General features: G+C 45.8%; 1 protein-coding gene and 1 long non-coding RNA gene across 2 annotated transcripts; both read left to right on the forward strand.

Moving 5' to 3' along the window:
* The first annotated feature begins 1,394 nt into the window (after positions 1-1,394).
* LOC132808073 (uncharacterized) lies at positions 1,395-9,401 on the forward strand. Its single transcript, XR_009642023.1, has 3 exons — positions 1,395-1,474; positions 6,962-7,119; positions 9,336-9,401. It is a non-coding gene; the product is annotated as an uncharacterized LOC132808073 (long non-coding RNA).
* Positions 9,402-9,448: 47 nt separating this feature from the next.
* LOC132808079 (gastrula zinc finger protein XlCGF7.1-like) lies at positions 9,449-13,731 on the forward strand. The gene is made up of 2 exons (XM_060821988.1): positions 9,449-10,615; positions 12,922-13,731. Exon 1 carries the CDS (start codon positions 9,678-9,680, stop codon positions 10,572-10,574), a length of 897 nt encoding a protein of 298 aa, XP_060677971.1. The 5' UTR covers positions 9,449-9,677; the 3' UTR covers positions 10,575-10,615; positions 12,922-13,731.
* The last annotated feature ends 594 nt before the right edge of the window (positions 13,732-14,325 follow it).

The following is a 14,325-nucleotide window of genomic DNA, read 5'->3' on the forward strand; positions in this document are numbered from 1 at the left end:
TCCAGTCTCTCATCCACCCTCTGCCTTCCTCCATCCAGTCCCTCTCCCCACACTCATTCTCTCTCTCCTCCTACTCTCTGCCCCCTCCATTCTCTCTCTTCCCCCACCCTCTGCTCTCCATCCATTCCCTCTCTCCCCCCACCCTCTCCTAACATTCATTGTTACTCTCTTTCTCCCCCACCCTCTGCCCCTTTCCATTCTCTCCCCACCCACTGACCCACGTCCATTCTCTCTCCCCACACTCTGCGCCCCCATTCTCTCTCTCTCTCTGACAAACGCTCTGCTCCCCATCCTGTGCACCCCAGGGTTTCTCTAACTCCAATGCTCTGTCCCCATGTCCATTTCTCTCTCTCTCTTCCGCCTAGCCTCTGTTTCCCATCCAATTTCTCTACCCGCACCCCCACTCTCATCCTTTCTTGTGCCTCGAACCCTCTTCGTTCACTGTATCAGCCCTTCTCAGGACAGAGAGCGCGGATGGTGATGACTCTACCTGGGAGATGGGAGGGGGCGGTGTGAAAAATGGCCGATCTTTAACATTGAGAATCGCTAAAATGATATTTTCAAAAACATCTGTAAAGTTTGAAAGCAAATTCAATTATTTTTCTAAAAAGCAGCAGCCATTTTTCTGAAACTTGCATTGAAATCTGTGCAATTAGCCCACAGTTGAGAATAGGCTGTAAAGATGGAATGGCCAAGTCCTCGTCTTGTAAAGTTGGTTCAGATTAAGTAGAAATAGAGTCATAGAGTTGCAGAGCAGGGAAACAAGCCTTTCGGTGCATGCCAACCACATATTCTAAATTAATCTGGTGATCCATTTGCCACCATTTGGCCCATATCTCTCTCAACCCTTCCTATTCATATTCCTATCCAGATGCCTTTTAAATGTTGTAATTGTTCCAGCCTCGACCACTGTCTCTGGCAGCTCATTCCATACATACACCACCCTCTGCATGGAAATGTTACCAGTTCGGTTCCATTTAAACCTTTTCCCTCTCAGCCTAATCCTATGCCCCTTCAGTTTTGGATTTCCTCTACCCTGGGGAAATGACATTCAAAGATTGAGCAGCCAGACAAAATGCAAAAGGAATAAACTGTTGAGCCCCAGGAAAACAAAAGAAGTGTGGCTCCAGCCTGTTTTTCTCTCCGATTGGCAGTTGGACCAGCATCTCCACTGGGCACACTGCGCATGCTTTTCGGTGTCAGGAAGCATTGCGCATGTACGCTGGTGTCAGCAAAATACTGCGCATGCTCCTTACTGTCAGCGGAAACGGCACGCAACATTCTTCTGATCGACCAATGGGAAGCCCTGAAGGACCGGAAGGAGTGCGGTCTTCCTGCCATTGAGAGCCTCCCCCCTATTGTCTGAATGCGGAAGTTGGATCAGGCGCTTGTGAAGGTGTTGTTGCTCCTCTCTCTATGAATGAAGATTGAACTTCATCCCAGACTGCAACTTCTTTCTTCTGTCCAAATTTGTGTGAGTACAACTTACTCTTCTCACCCCCTTTCTCATTTTATTTTTTCACTCTGGTGTTCAGTTCTTCACTTGCAGCAAAGTTGGTTCAGGTATGTGTCTTATTTGGCAAACACATGGTAAATGTAGTAACGCAGTGTGAAGTTATAACCTTCCCTATGAAATAAAAACAGAAAGCAGGTACATTATTTAAATGGTGATATATTGGGATGTGGAGTAAGTGAGGACTGCAGGTACCGAAAATCAGAGTCGAAAGTTGTGGCGCTGGAAAAGCACAGTTGGTCAGACAGCATGCGAGGTGCAGAACAGTCAACGTTTTGGGCAAAAGCCTTTCATCCAGGAATGATGTGTGGATGTACAAACGTGCCGCAGCTACCTTCTGCTCAGGCTTTCTACTCCAGTCAATGCCAGTTGTCACATAGGTGCAGCAAGCAATCAGCAAGGCAAGTGGTATATTAGCAAGAGGAACTGAGTTCAAAGTGGGGGTGCCTTCCTGTAGTTAGGGAGGTATTAAATATATTCAAAGCTGAGTTTATCTGACTTTTGAATCTCAAAAATAGTTATGGGGTAAGACAAGAAATTAAAAAATATATATTTTTATTCAAAACTTTTTCAAATCTCTCGCAACACCTCTATATACAAAAAAGAACAATACTAAAATACAGAAAAATAACAGTACAACAATGTCATATTATGATACTATTAATAATGAGCTACCTATTATTCTACTAGGACAAACTTAGCTTAAACTAAACTACAATCAAATTGAATAAAAATAAAATTAAACATAATTTAAGTTAATTTGAATTCTATCACATTACTATATTCTATTTCACTCACCACATCTCCATTAAGGCTTCCAGCCATGGGAGCACCAGTTATTGCACCTGTATTCTTTTCACCCAGCCTTGCCCTCCCAGGGCCCCATGAGCACCCAGACTGATTCCCACAGCTATACCATAGTCCTAATTAATACTGCTGATCAGTCTGCATCAATACAATTTAGAAAAGGCCGCCACGTCTTGTAAAACTACTGTTTTGTGGTGCACCATATTTGTGAGGTCATCTTGGAGGTGGATGCTCCATCACCAGCATATGCCACTCCATAAGCCCTGGGGGTTTTTCCAATGTCCAATTCATTAAAATGTTCTTCCTTGCACAGCGCGTAAGAATGTTACACAGTCTGTTCCTGTGTTCTCCAAGAGAAGGCAAATTTGTCAACCTCAGAAGAAGAAATACCGGATTCACTTTAACTTCAATCCCCCAGGATGTCCTTCAGCTCCCTTACTATAGCACTCCAGTATCTCTGGATCTTACAACATGACCAATAGCAGTATGTGAGTGCCTATACTAATGTTACATTTGGGACACCCTGGTGATGCGCCACTCTTGAACCTAGCTAGCCTCTCTGGCGCCAAATAAGCCCTGTGTAAAATCTTCAATTGCATGCCCTGTGCTTTGTTACATGTTGAAATTTTCCTTACATTTTCCCATATATCTTGCCATACTTCTAATGAAATATCCTAACTCCTGATTCCACATGGTAGAGAGTCCCTCCACATCTCCTAAGGTATGTCCCTTCTGTGAATGATACAACGTACTAACTGAAAGAGCGCCTGTACACAGAGTACTCTTTACTCCACATTTGACCTGTAAAGCTGAGCCAGGAGTGTGGTCTTCCTCTGTATATAATCCCTTAGCTGAAAGTACCGGAAAAGGCCCCTATTAGACAATGCATATTTCTGTCTTAGCTGGCTAAATGACATCAAGACCTAACCTTCAAATAAATCTTCCCTCCAGGAGATTCCCTTATTCTCCCATGACTTAAAGCCGGAGTCTATTGTCTCAGGTTAAATCCTTAGGCTGCCACCTGTGGGGTAATCAGCGAGGTCTTCAGCCAAATGCCCTTGTCTTGCCTCAGTGTCCTTCAGGCTTTCACTGTATTTAAAATGATTGTACTCTTACACTGCTCAGTCTCGGATTTCATCTTATCAGTGAATAATAGATTAACTCGGGGACATCTCGACTGCAATGCTTCAACATCAAGCAAAATCGACCCCAAGTCCCCCCGTGCCCAGTCACCCACATATGCTAAGAAAGCGCTTATTTGATATCTCTCCAAGTCCAAAAGATCCACTCCTCCTCACCCTGTGAGAGCTGCAATTTGGTAAACTTAATTAGGGGGCGACTGCGACACCAAATAAAATAACCTAGACACCCATTGAGCCTCCGTAATACCCATCTGGGTAGCAACAACAGGAGCATTCTCATGGGGTACAACAGGCGAGGAAGAACATTCATTTTAATCAGAGCTATTCGGCCTAACCATGATAATGGTAATCCGTCCCACCGCTGTAAATCCTGCTTTATCCTCTCCAGTAATTGTACATAGTTAGCTTTATACAGCTGGTGGAAGGCAGGGGTAATAAAAATTCCCAAATACAAAAACCCTTTTGACGACCATCTAAACAGGAACTGCATTCCATCCTTCAGCATGGCGTCTGATTTTGTAAAGTTGATCCTGCAGCCTGAAAAACTTCCAAATAAATTAATTGTTTGAATCAATCGAGGAACAGACTCCTCCAGATTGGCCAAGAACAGAAGGACATCATCAGCATATAGGGTAATCTTATGTTCCCCCATTCCCATTCCTGGCGCTATTATTTCAGGATCCCTCCTGATAGCCTCAGCCTCAGCTAATGGCTCAATTGCCAAGGTAGATAGCAGCGGTGAAAGAGGACATCCCTTTCGACTACCTCTCCCAGCATTAAAGTTATCTGACTTAGTGCCGTTTGTGATGACTGCTGCCTTAGGATCATTATACAACACCACCACCCATCTAGCAAAGGTTGTCCCCAGATCAAAGCGCTTGAGGATCCCAAACAGGTACAGCCATTCTATCTGGTCAAATGCCTTTTCTGCATCTAGGGAGGCCACCGAACCCAGGATCAACCTTTGCTGGCATACCTGCACCATGTTCAGTACCCTCCTGATATTGTTGGAGGAGCTATGGCCCTTAACAAAACCCATCTGATCTTCTTTCACAATACAGGACAACACCTTTTCCAACTTCAGGGCCAGTGTCTTGGGTAGAATTTTAAAATCTACATTCAATAGTGAAATGGGTCTGTATGAAGCACATTCTTCCGGCTCTTTCCCCTTCTTTATAATGAGGGAGATATTAGCCTCCCTAAGAGAGGGTGGAAGACAACCCATACATATGAATAGCTATACATCCCCAGAAGTGGCTTCACCAACACATTTATGAATTCCTATAGAATTCACTTGGGAATCCATCTGACCGTGGTGCTTCATTGCATCCTGCACCTCCTGTATCGTCATAGGCATATTCAACAGGAAACCTGTTCCACGTTTATACTAGGGAGGTGCAGGATCTCAAAAAAGGCCTGCATTCTTACTGCTCCATGTTCATCTCCCTCCGACCGATATAACTCTGCAAATTACTCCCTAAATCTAACATTAATCTTCTTTAACTCACGGGTAACTGTGCCAGCCTTCTCTCGAACAGACATAATAGATTGGGAAGCATTTTTCTTTCTGGCCAGATATCTACCTGGCTTATCTCCAACTTCCAACAATCTTTGTTGAGCAAAGCAGACCTTTTTTTTCCCAGTGTGTGCAATGAGTTGGGAGCAGCCGGAGAGCTGCAGCTTGACCAGTGAAGGCCTATTATAATATACTTCCTCAGCTATCTGCAGACGGGTCTCCAGCATCTGTTGTTGCTTCTTCCTCTGCGTCCTTCTAGTCATTGAATAAAAAATAATCAAGCCTCATAAATATGCCTTAGTGGCCTCCTACAGTATTTCTGGATTACTGGCCGTACCCAAGTTGGTACCCAGAAGGCTCTGAACTCTTGTGATGTACTCAACAAATTTGCTATCCCTTAACAGGAATGGGTCCATGCACCAGTGCTGTGCATCCATTCCACCACTCTTGATTTTACCATCTAAATACACTGGCACATGGTCTGAGACAGCTATATTGCCAATTTCACAAGCCAGTGTTCTGTCCAAGCAATCCAATGGCATTAAAAAGTGTCAGTTCCCATGTGGTACTCATGTGGGTTGGAAGAGAAAGTAAAGTGTCTTCTATTAGGGTGGAGATGCCTCCATACATCCACTAATCCCAACTCCTTGCACATGTCCACCAACTGCTTAGGTTGCGCGGGTGACCTGCCTGGCCCCTTGGCACTCTGTCTACCTCAGGATCTATTAGACGATTAAAATCCTCTCCAATGACCATGCGGCGTATCCCAAGACTCATTAATTTAGCAGCTGCATCAATTAGAAATTTAAGAGGGTGCACCGGGGGGACAATACAGATTCAGGACGCCATAATCTTCACCATGTATTAGAGCTTTAAGAATGATGGACAGTCCATGTTCGTCCTTAATTTGCTCAATTACCTGGAGAGGGAGATTCCTTCTTACCAGTATAGCCACTCCTCTACACTTGGAGCTAAAGGAGGAGAAGAATACCCTATCACAACCTCCTTGCTGCAGTTTCAGATGTTCCTTAACAGTTAAATGTGTCCACCCTTTCCTTCCTGAGGCTTGACAGCACCTTCTTTCTTTTTAATGGGGGAGTGGCTCCCTTTTACATTCCAGGCGCACCACCTGAACGAATCAGTAGACATGGCCATCCAGGGAAGCCTCTGGTTTCCCAAGAGGAGGAAGCTTATCTGAGGTGCGGTGAGCAACAAAGACATTAACTCTATAAATTCTAAAAACTGCTCCTATTAAAACTACTATAAATAAAAATCTAACCACCACATATAACTTAAGCAAATGCTCAAATAACCCCCAATTATGTAGAGATCTCTTTCCCCCCACCCCAACCCCCACCATTGCCATCAGCCTGGCTCCTTCCCACTGAGGCTGTGCCCCAAACGCCAGGCAATTCACATATTTGAAAAAAACATGTTATTTACATTCTGAGAGTTAACAATGGTTGCCCATCTCCCCACACCCCTTCTCCATACATCTTAAACACAGGTATAGCCACCCCCAATCCAAAAACAAAAGGACAGCAGTGAAAAAAAGGCCCCAGACAATACCTAACTGACCGATATACTAAATAATTCCAGTTTTACACCAAGGCAGTACGTATAAAGCCGATAACCACAAAATAAGGGGCAAAAAAGTAGCATTGTCTGGAATGACGTCCCTCCCGCCTTCACCCCAACTCAATTTCTTTAATTCAGAGAATTCGCAAAGTCCTTCGCCTTTTCTGCTGAATCAAATTATATACCGTCCCTCCATGAGTAAAACGCAATACAATCAGGGACCTCAAGGAATATTGTATGTTCAGATCCCTTAATTTTCTCTTAACTTAATTAAATGCCCTTTTCTTAATCCAGGCTCCTGAGAAGTCCTGAAAATATATTATTCTGATCCTTTGTGCATTAGAGCCTGTGGATCTCTTCCCAGTCTTCTTGCTGTTTCAATCACTGGTTTTCTTTATAATGCAGGAGCCACACTAGGACCACGCGGGGCTGCGGGTCCGACCCGGACCTGCACATTTCGATCCAGTGTGCCCGCTCCACACTCAACAGGCCAGACTACAACTCCAGCCCCAGGAATCCAATAAGGTCTTCACCTTCCTCGCGTTCCGGAAGACCCACAAGCTGTAAGATTTCTCTTCTACTTTAGTTTTCCAGGTTGTCCACTTGCTCCTGAAGGATCCGAACCTGGTCTTCCAGCGTTTGGATCCTTCCTCCTGAGACCTCCGCCACGGTCTCCGATGCCACGGTCCTCTCCTCCGCTGCTTATTCTCTTCGGCCCAACACGTGAATTTCCTGTCCATGCTTTTGCAGCGTGGCAGATAGTGGTTCCACCGCTGCTTCAATCTTTTCTCAGAGATTGGCAAACACCGAGAGTAGCTGCTGCTGTCCCATTAAATCCACAGGGATTGCCCTGGAAGTTTGAGCAATGGCTCCAAGCACCCCCAATGCAGTTGGGGAGTGCCCTACCTGCTGCACCCCTTTTGGCCCCTTTCCTTCATTTGCTTTCATTCTGTTCCTAAAGCTGTCAAACCACAATTATAGCAGCTCCAGACGTTCAGTAAGTTTATATTCGCAATTTTTTTCTCCTACGGATGGTTAATGAGGTGGGGAGAGGGGTAAAAGTCCACCTTACCAGGGGGTGTGGCACAGAGCCCAGCACAGCAGACCACTCAAACCACCGCCATCTCGGATTTCCAAGAAAATGGTTTTAAGACCAGTACAGAACAGCTACAGGGTCATACAGCAGAGAAACAGATCCTTCGGTCCAACTAGTCTATGCTGACTATGTTCTCAAACCCAACTCGTCCCATCTGCCTGTGTTTGGCCCATATACCTCTGAACCTTTCCTATTCATGTACTTTTCCAAATGTCTTTTAAACATTGTCACTGTACATGCATCCACTACTTCCTCTGGACACCCATTCCACACACAAACCACTCTCTATGTGAAAAAAATGGAGCTCTTCGTGTCTTTTTAAAATCTTTCTTCTCTCCCCTTCAAACTTTGCTCCCTAATCTTGAAAGCCCCACCCTAGGAAAAGGACACCTGCCTTTCACCTCATCTGTACCCCTCATGATATTATAATCCTCTGTAAGGTCACCTCTCAATCTCCTCTGCTCCAGTGAAAGAAATCCCAGTCTCCACTGCCTGCAGGTATATTCATGTTCAATTATGATGTGTTCGGTGTTGGTGCAGGCTCAAATGGCCAACTCCTGCTCCCAGTTCTCTCACTGTGTGTCCAGCACAGCATTGGGAGATTGGGAAAGGGGAGGGATAGATATCTTGTTTGTTTTTATTTTTAAAATGCACTTGATTCCACAAATAAAAGCAACAGGTACAAGTACAGCACATGCAGTATTCCTCATTGCAGCTTCAAGGTTTTGTGTCGTCTTCTTCCGTGTTGGCTCCAGCACATTCGGCTTCCTTCCCCCACCCCCCCCCACCCCCCCCACCCCCCCACCACCCACCCAATCCCCGCCCTGAGCTGTTGATGCTTACATTCTATAAATAAAGAGAGGGATAGACAAGGTCTTTTCTCTGGGAGTGTAGAACTATACAGTAATAGGTTTAGGGTGAGGTGGCCCGGGGAGGAGGCGAGGGATTTAAAAGGAACCTAAGGGGCAATTCATGCAGAAGATGGCCCGTGTAAGGAAAGAGCTGCCAGAGGAAGTAGTAGATGCTGGTATAATTATGACACATTTAAAAGGCATCTAGATAGGTTTATGAATAGGAAGGGTTTAGAGGGATATGGGCCAAATGCAGTCAAATTAGACCAGATTCGGTGAGGATATCTGGTCAGCATAGACCAGTTGGACCAAAGGACCTGTTTCTGTGCTGTATATCTAGATGACTCTGGTTTGCCACACCAGTCTGTTCAATTTCTCTCTGGTGTCATAGCCTTGGTGTCTCATTCCAAAACTCCCCCACCCCCGTGGGGGCACGTTAACCATTTTGTGTCTGATTGGTTGTCAAGAAGCTGCTTTGCAGGTTCATCCTGAATTTACACACTATATTTTTGCTTCCAAAAATCAGACCGGCTCACTCTCAACAGTATCCCAATGTCGTGGAAGATATTAATTTTCAGGTGGAGGTATCCAAAATTCAGAGAGGTGTCAGTTGTGACTGTTTTGCTCTTCTGTCCCTGTCAGATCCTGAATCAGCACTTTCAGGAGAATTAGAATGGAGTGAGAACAGAGGGAGAGAGGGAGTGAGTGAAAAAGTGGGATGGTGCTTTCAGTTTTATGGAATAACAAAAGAAATGTTCTGCAGAAAGTAGAATTGCTTGTTCTGAATTTCTACCCTGGACTGGCAGTGATGACTTTTGTAATCTCTTTTCAGAGTATTTGATCTGAAGATGAAGTTTCAAAATCAACAGATGAAGGGCTTATGCCTGAACCATTAACTCTCCTGCTCCTCGGATGCTGCCTGACCCGCAGTTTCCGACTCTGATTCTCCAGCATTTGTGAGTCACTCAATCCATCGGGACTGCAACAATTTTCGACTGTGATCCAATTGGTTCCTGTTTCAGTACGTTTTCAGCATCAGTGGGACTGGAAGAGAGATCCTAGTGTTGCAGCAACACACGGAGTGTGGAGCCTGAAACAGTTAACTGGCCTGAAAAGAGGAATTCAAGGCTGGGAAGGGACATACACGCGTTTGTGTGCAACTGTAGCTTTGGCCATGGAGAAACCATGGAAGTGTGGCGACTGCGGGAAAGGTTTCCGTGTCCCGTCTGCCCTGGAGACACATCGTCGCAGTCACACCAGGGAGAAGCCATTCTCCTGTCCTGAGTGCGGGAAGGCCTTCAGTGATTCCTCTGCCCTGCTGAGGCACCGGCGAGTGCACACAGGGGAGAGGCCCTTCAGCTGCCCTGAGTGCAGGAAGAGCTTCAGCGATTCCTCCGCCCGGCTGAGGCACTTGCGGGTGCACACAGGGGAGAGGCCCTTCAGCTGCCTCAAGTGTGGGAAGGCCTTCAATGATTCCTCCGCCCTGATAAGGCACCAGCGGCTGCACACAGGGGAGAGGCCCTTCCGCTGCCCCGATTGTGGGAAGGTGTTCACTCGCTCCTCCCACCTCGTGATTCACCGGCGGGTCCACACTGGTGAGAAGCCCTTCCCCTGCCCCAAATGTGGGAAGGCCTTCAGCGATTCCTCTGACCTGCTGGCCCATCGGCGGGTCCACACCGGCGAGAGGCCATTCACCTGCTCTGTCTGCGGAAAGTGCTTCACACGCTCTTCCGACCTGCTGAAGCACCAGCGTGTCCACACTGGGGAAATGCCCTTCAGCTGCTCTGAGTGCGGGAAGGACTTTACCCAGGCATCCCACCTGCTGACACACCGGTGGGTCCACACTGGGGAGAGGCCGTTCACCTGCCCTGAGTGCGGGAAGGGCTTTGCTGTCCCCTCCAGTCTACTGACGCACCAGCGGGTCCACACTGGGGAGAGGCCGTTTGCCTGCCCTGAGTGTGGGCAGAGGTTCACAATGTCCTGCAGTTTGAACAAGCACCAGCGGAGGCACCAATGCTCCCAACAATCAGATTCTGCCGGTAACGCTGCTGAGGGTCACCCCCAGGACTGAACCTCCTGCCCTTTCTGACAGTGGGGGTAATGGAAGAGTTGGTAGGCTTTTTTGTTTTCTACTGGGGGAGTGGAGGGGGTTGGGGGGGGGTGGCTCAGTGGTTCGCACTGCTGCCTCATAGCGCCAGGGACCCAGATTTGATTCTATCCTCAGGGTAACTGTCTGTATGGAGTTTGCATGTAACTCCCCCCAGTGTCTGCGTGGGTTTCCATTGCGTGTTCCAGTGTCTTCCCAAAGTCCAAACGTGCACATGTTTGGGCGAATTGGCCAAGCTAAATAGTCCCACAGTGTTCAGGAACGTGTAGATGTGCTGCATTAGTTAGGGGTAAGTGCAGGGTGATAGGGTAGGAGAATGTGTCTGGGTGAGTTACTCTTCAAAGGGTCGGTCTGAACTTGTTGGGCAGAAGGGCCCGTTTCCACACTGTAGTGATTGTATGATTCCATGAACATTTCTTCCAGTGGGCACTGCTGCTCATTGAGCCCAGGACCAGCACGAACCTAAGACCATTGGAGCAGAAGTTAGGACATTTTGACCCATCGAATTTGCTCCACCATTTGTTAGAGACAAAATAAAATACTGCAGATGCTGGAATCTAAAATAGCCAAGCAGGAGGCTGGGCACAACAAGGCAGGCAGCACCAGGAGGTGGAGAAGTCAGCATTTCAGATATTATCCCTCAGGACTGAAGAAGGGTTCTATCCGAAGCGTTGACATCTCCATCAGAAATGATTTACCAGGATATTGTCAGAACTAGAGGACATAGGTTTAGAGTGAGAGGGGAAAGATTTAAAAGGGACCGAAAGGGAAAACGTTTCATGCAGAGTGTGGTGCGTGTATGGAATAAGCTGCCAGAGGAAGTGGAGGAGGCTGGCAGAATTACAGAATTTAAAAGACATTTGGTTGGAGACGTGAATAGAAAGGGTTAGAGGGATTTGGGCCAAGTGCTAGCAAATGGGACTAGATTAATTTAGAATATCTGGTCAGCGTGGACGAGTTGGACTGAAGGATCTGTTTCTGCGCTGTACCTCTCTATGACTACCGGTCCTGATGTAAGTTTAGAACTGAGTAACTTTGCATAATTCAATCTTGTTGAATTCACCTCCTGAAAGGTTTCAAATGAACCCCTCCAAGCGATATGATTTAACTACACCAAGTTGGATAAAGTATCCCATCAAGTTCAACATGAATGCGCAGTTGAAGAAGTCAGAAGTCACACGACACCAGGTTACAGTCCAACAGGTTTATTTGAAATCCCAAGCTTTAGGAGCATTGCTCCTTCATCAGTGCTGCTCCTTCATCACTTCACCTGATGAAGGAACAGTGCTCCGAAAGCTCTTGAGTTCAAATCAATCTATTGGGATTCTCACCTGGTGTTGTGTGACTTCTGACCTGTCCACCCCCTGCACCTCTGCATCAGAGTTGACAAATGAGATCAGATTTTATTCAGCCTGATTTAGTGAGATATTCATCTGGATGTCCTTATGCCTGAAACATCGATTCTCCTGCTCCTCGGGTGCTGCCTGACCTGCTGTGCTTTTCCAGCACCATACTCTCAACTCTGATCTCCAGCATTTGCAGTCCTCACTTTTTCCTGGTTCATGTGGAAACTCAACACTGTCAGAGTGACAAAGAGACGCCAGTCATAGAGTACTATAGCACAGAGACAGGCCCTTCAGCCCAAACCGGTCCATGCTGACCAAAATGTTTGTCAACACTGACCTCATTTCCCTGCACTTGGCCCATATCCTTCACAAGCTTTCCTATCCCTGTATTTGTTGAAACACCTTTTCAATGTTGTTGATGTACCTGCTTCAACCACTTCCACTGGCAGCTGTTTCCCCAGGCGAACTAGATTCTGTAAATATTTTGCCCCACATCTTATCTTCCATCTTTCTCCTCTCACCATAAAAACGCGTCCTTGGTCTAGAAATCCTCCCCCTAGGGAAGAGACAGCTACCATTAACCCAACTCTACCCCTCATGGTTTGAAAATATTGCCTCTCAACTTCCTCGGCTCCACTGGAAAAACATCCCAGCCTATCCAGCCTAAATTCTAATTTGATAATAATGGCAGTGATGATTTTGGCTGTGTGTGTGTCAAGGATCTCTCATTTCTAAGCCAATGCTGTGCCTCTTAAGTTCACGTCATCTTAAAACGAATGGCATCCCATTCATTTAAAATGTCCATGTTTTCTGTGCAAAGTGAGTCCTGGTCAGGAAATAGGCAGCAGTGTCTTTTATTCCCGTAGACTGCTCTGTTTTGAGATGTATGAGTAAATCTTCAGAACAAAAGATTAATGCAGCCTTTATTCATGTCTCATTATTAAAAACACTTTCTCCATTTACAGATGTGATTGAGAAGCTTCTCCCAATGAATCTTTGACTGATAACAGCATTTGTCAGGCTTTTGAAAGTCACTGTAGCTCTGTCACAGCACATGGGAGGGCTATTTCAGACACAACGCATCATGCAGAAAATTCTCCCACATTAGTCGAGTAAAGTTGACGTCTTTTTAAGACATTGTGAAACTTGAAAGGATTCAGAAAAGGTTTGGAAGGACGTTGCCAGGGCTCCAAGGTTTTAGCTTTATAACAGTATTGATGACATTCTCTTGAATGCAATGGAGTCAATATTAATCCCAGCCTCTTGGTGTGGTTGTGGGTGAATCACCTTAATTTGGCTCCTGACTCAGAGACCGACAGAGAATCAACTGCTGAAACAATGATTTGCACTTTATTGCATGTAGCAACCACAAATAAAACCCCTCAAGTTCATTCAGCTTCACCCCCCAAAATTGGCTATCACCCAGTTGATGGCTGAATTTAACTGAGTTTCCACCGACAGTGCCCATCTCTGGAAGTGTCCAGAGGTTTGATGCAGTATTATTCGTCTAAGTACTGCTGCTGCAGCATCGTTCTAGAGTTGAATTTTGGTGGCATATCCTCATTTTCAAATCTGTGGTGTGACTTTTTTTTAAGACTCTAACATCACCTCCCATTGCTGGAGACCTCAGCTCTGTAGCTTCCCTTCTTATCCTTGAGGGTTAACTGTCTGCTTGAAACAACCTGCTCTGCAATTAACCCCTCGATGTCAGGGCTTTCCTTCCACAAGCAGAATTAATTGTCCTTTTGTCACACCATTATTAAACAACATTATCTTGCCTGTCCCAAGAAACAACTTATTGTGTTGCCTCCTTCTTCCCAGGGATGGGTAACTAGCAGAAATTAGTCCATTTATCGTATTGAATCTGCTTTGTCATTCAATCATGGCTGATATATTTCTTAACCCGATTCGCCCTGTAACCTTTGAACCCTTTGATACTCAAGAATAAGTGAATGGTGGAGCAGACTCAATGGGCTGAATGGCCTAATTTCAGTTCCTGTGGTGTCACAGTTTTTCGTTGGCCCTTTCATTTCTTGGTCCAGAAAAAGTTATTGTTGACTCATGAAGTTGGGGGAAGTTCTGGAGTTTACAGGTGCACACCACGCTCCTCCCGGAATAACGATTCTTCCTGAGATACTGGCAGTTCTTGAGATCCCTGGATATCGCTGAATACAAATCGATGTGTCTGGAAGTCTCTGCTGCTTCCCTGGAACAGAAGGATTATGAGGAGAAAATTCAGAAATCCGAAGAGCAAAGAGACTTGGGACTTCTAGCCCAGGATTCTCTCAAGGTAAACTTACAGGTTGAGTCAGTAGTGAGGAAAGCAAATGCAACAATGGCATTTATTTTGACAGGACTTGAATATAAAA

Source organism: Hemiscyllium ocellatum, assembly GCF_020745735.1.
Source record: "Hemiscyllium ocellatum isolate sHemOce1 chromosome 27 unlocalized genomic scaffold, sHemOce1.pat.X.cur. SUPER_27_unloc_30, whole genome shotgun sequence".
Lineage (NCBI taxonomy): Eukaryota > Metazoa > Chordata > Chondrichthyes > Orectolobiformes > Hemiscylliidae > Hemiscyllium > Hemiscyllium ocellatum.

What these genes read in the sequence shown, in the direction of transcription:
- LOC132808079 (XM_060821988.1), top strand. Translation starts at nt 9,678, where the DNA reads ATGGAGAAACCATGGAAGTGTGGCGACTGCGGGAAAGGTTTCCGTGTC.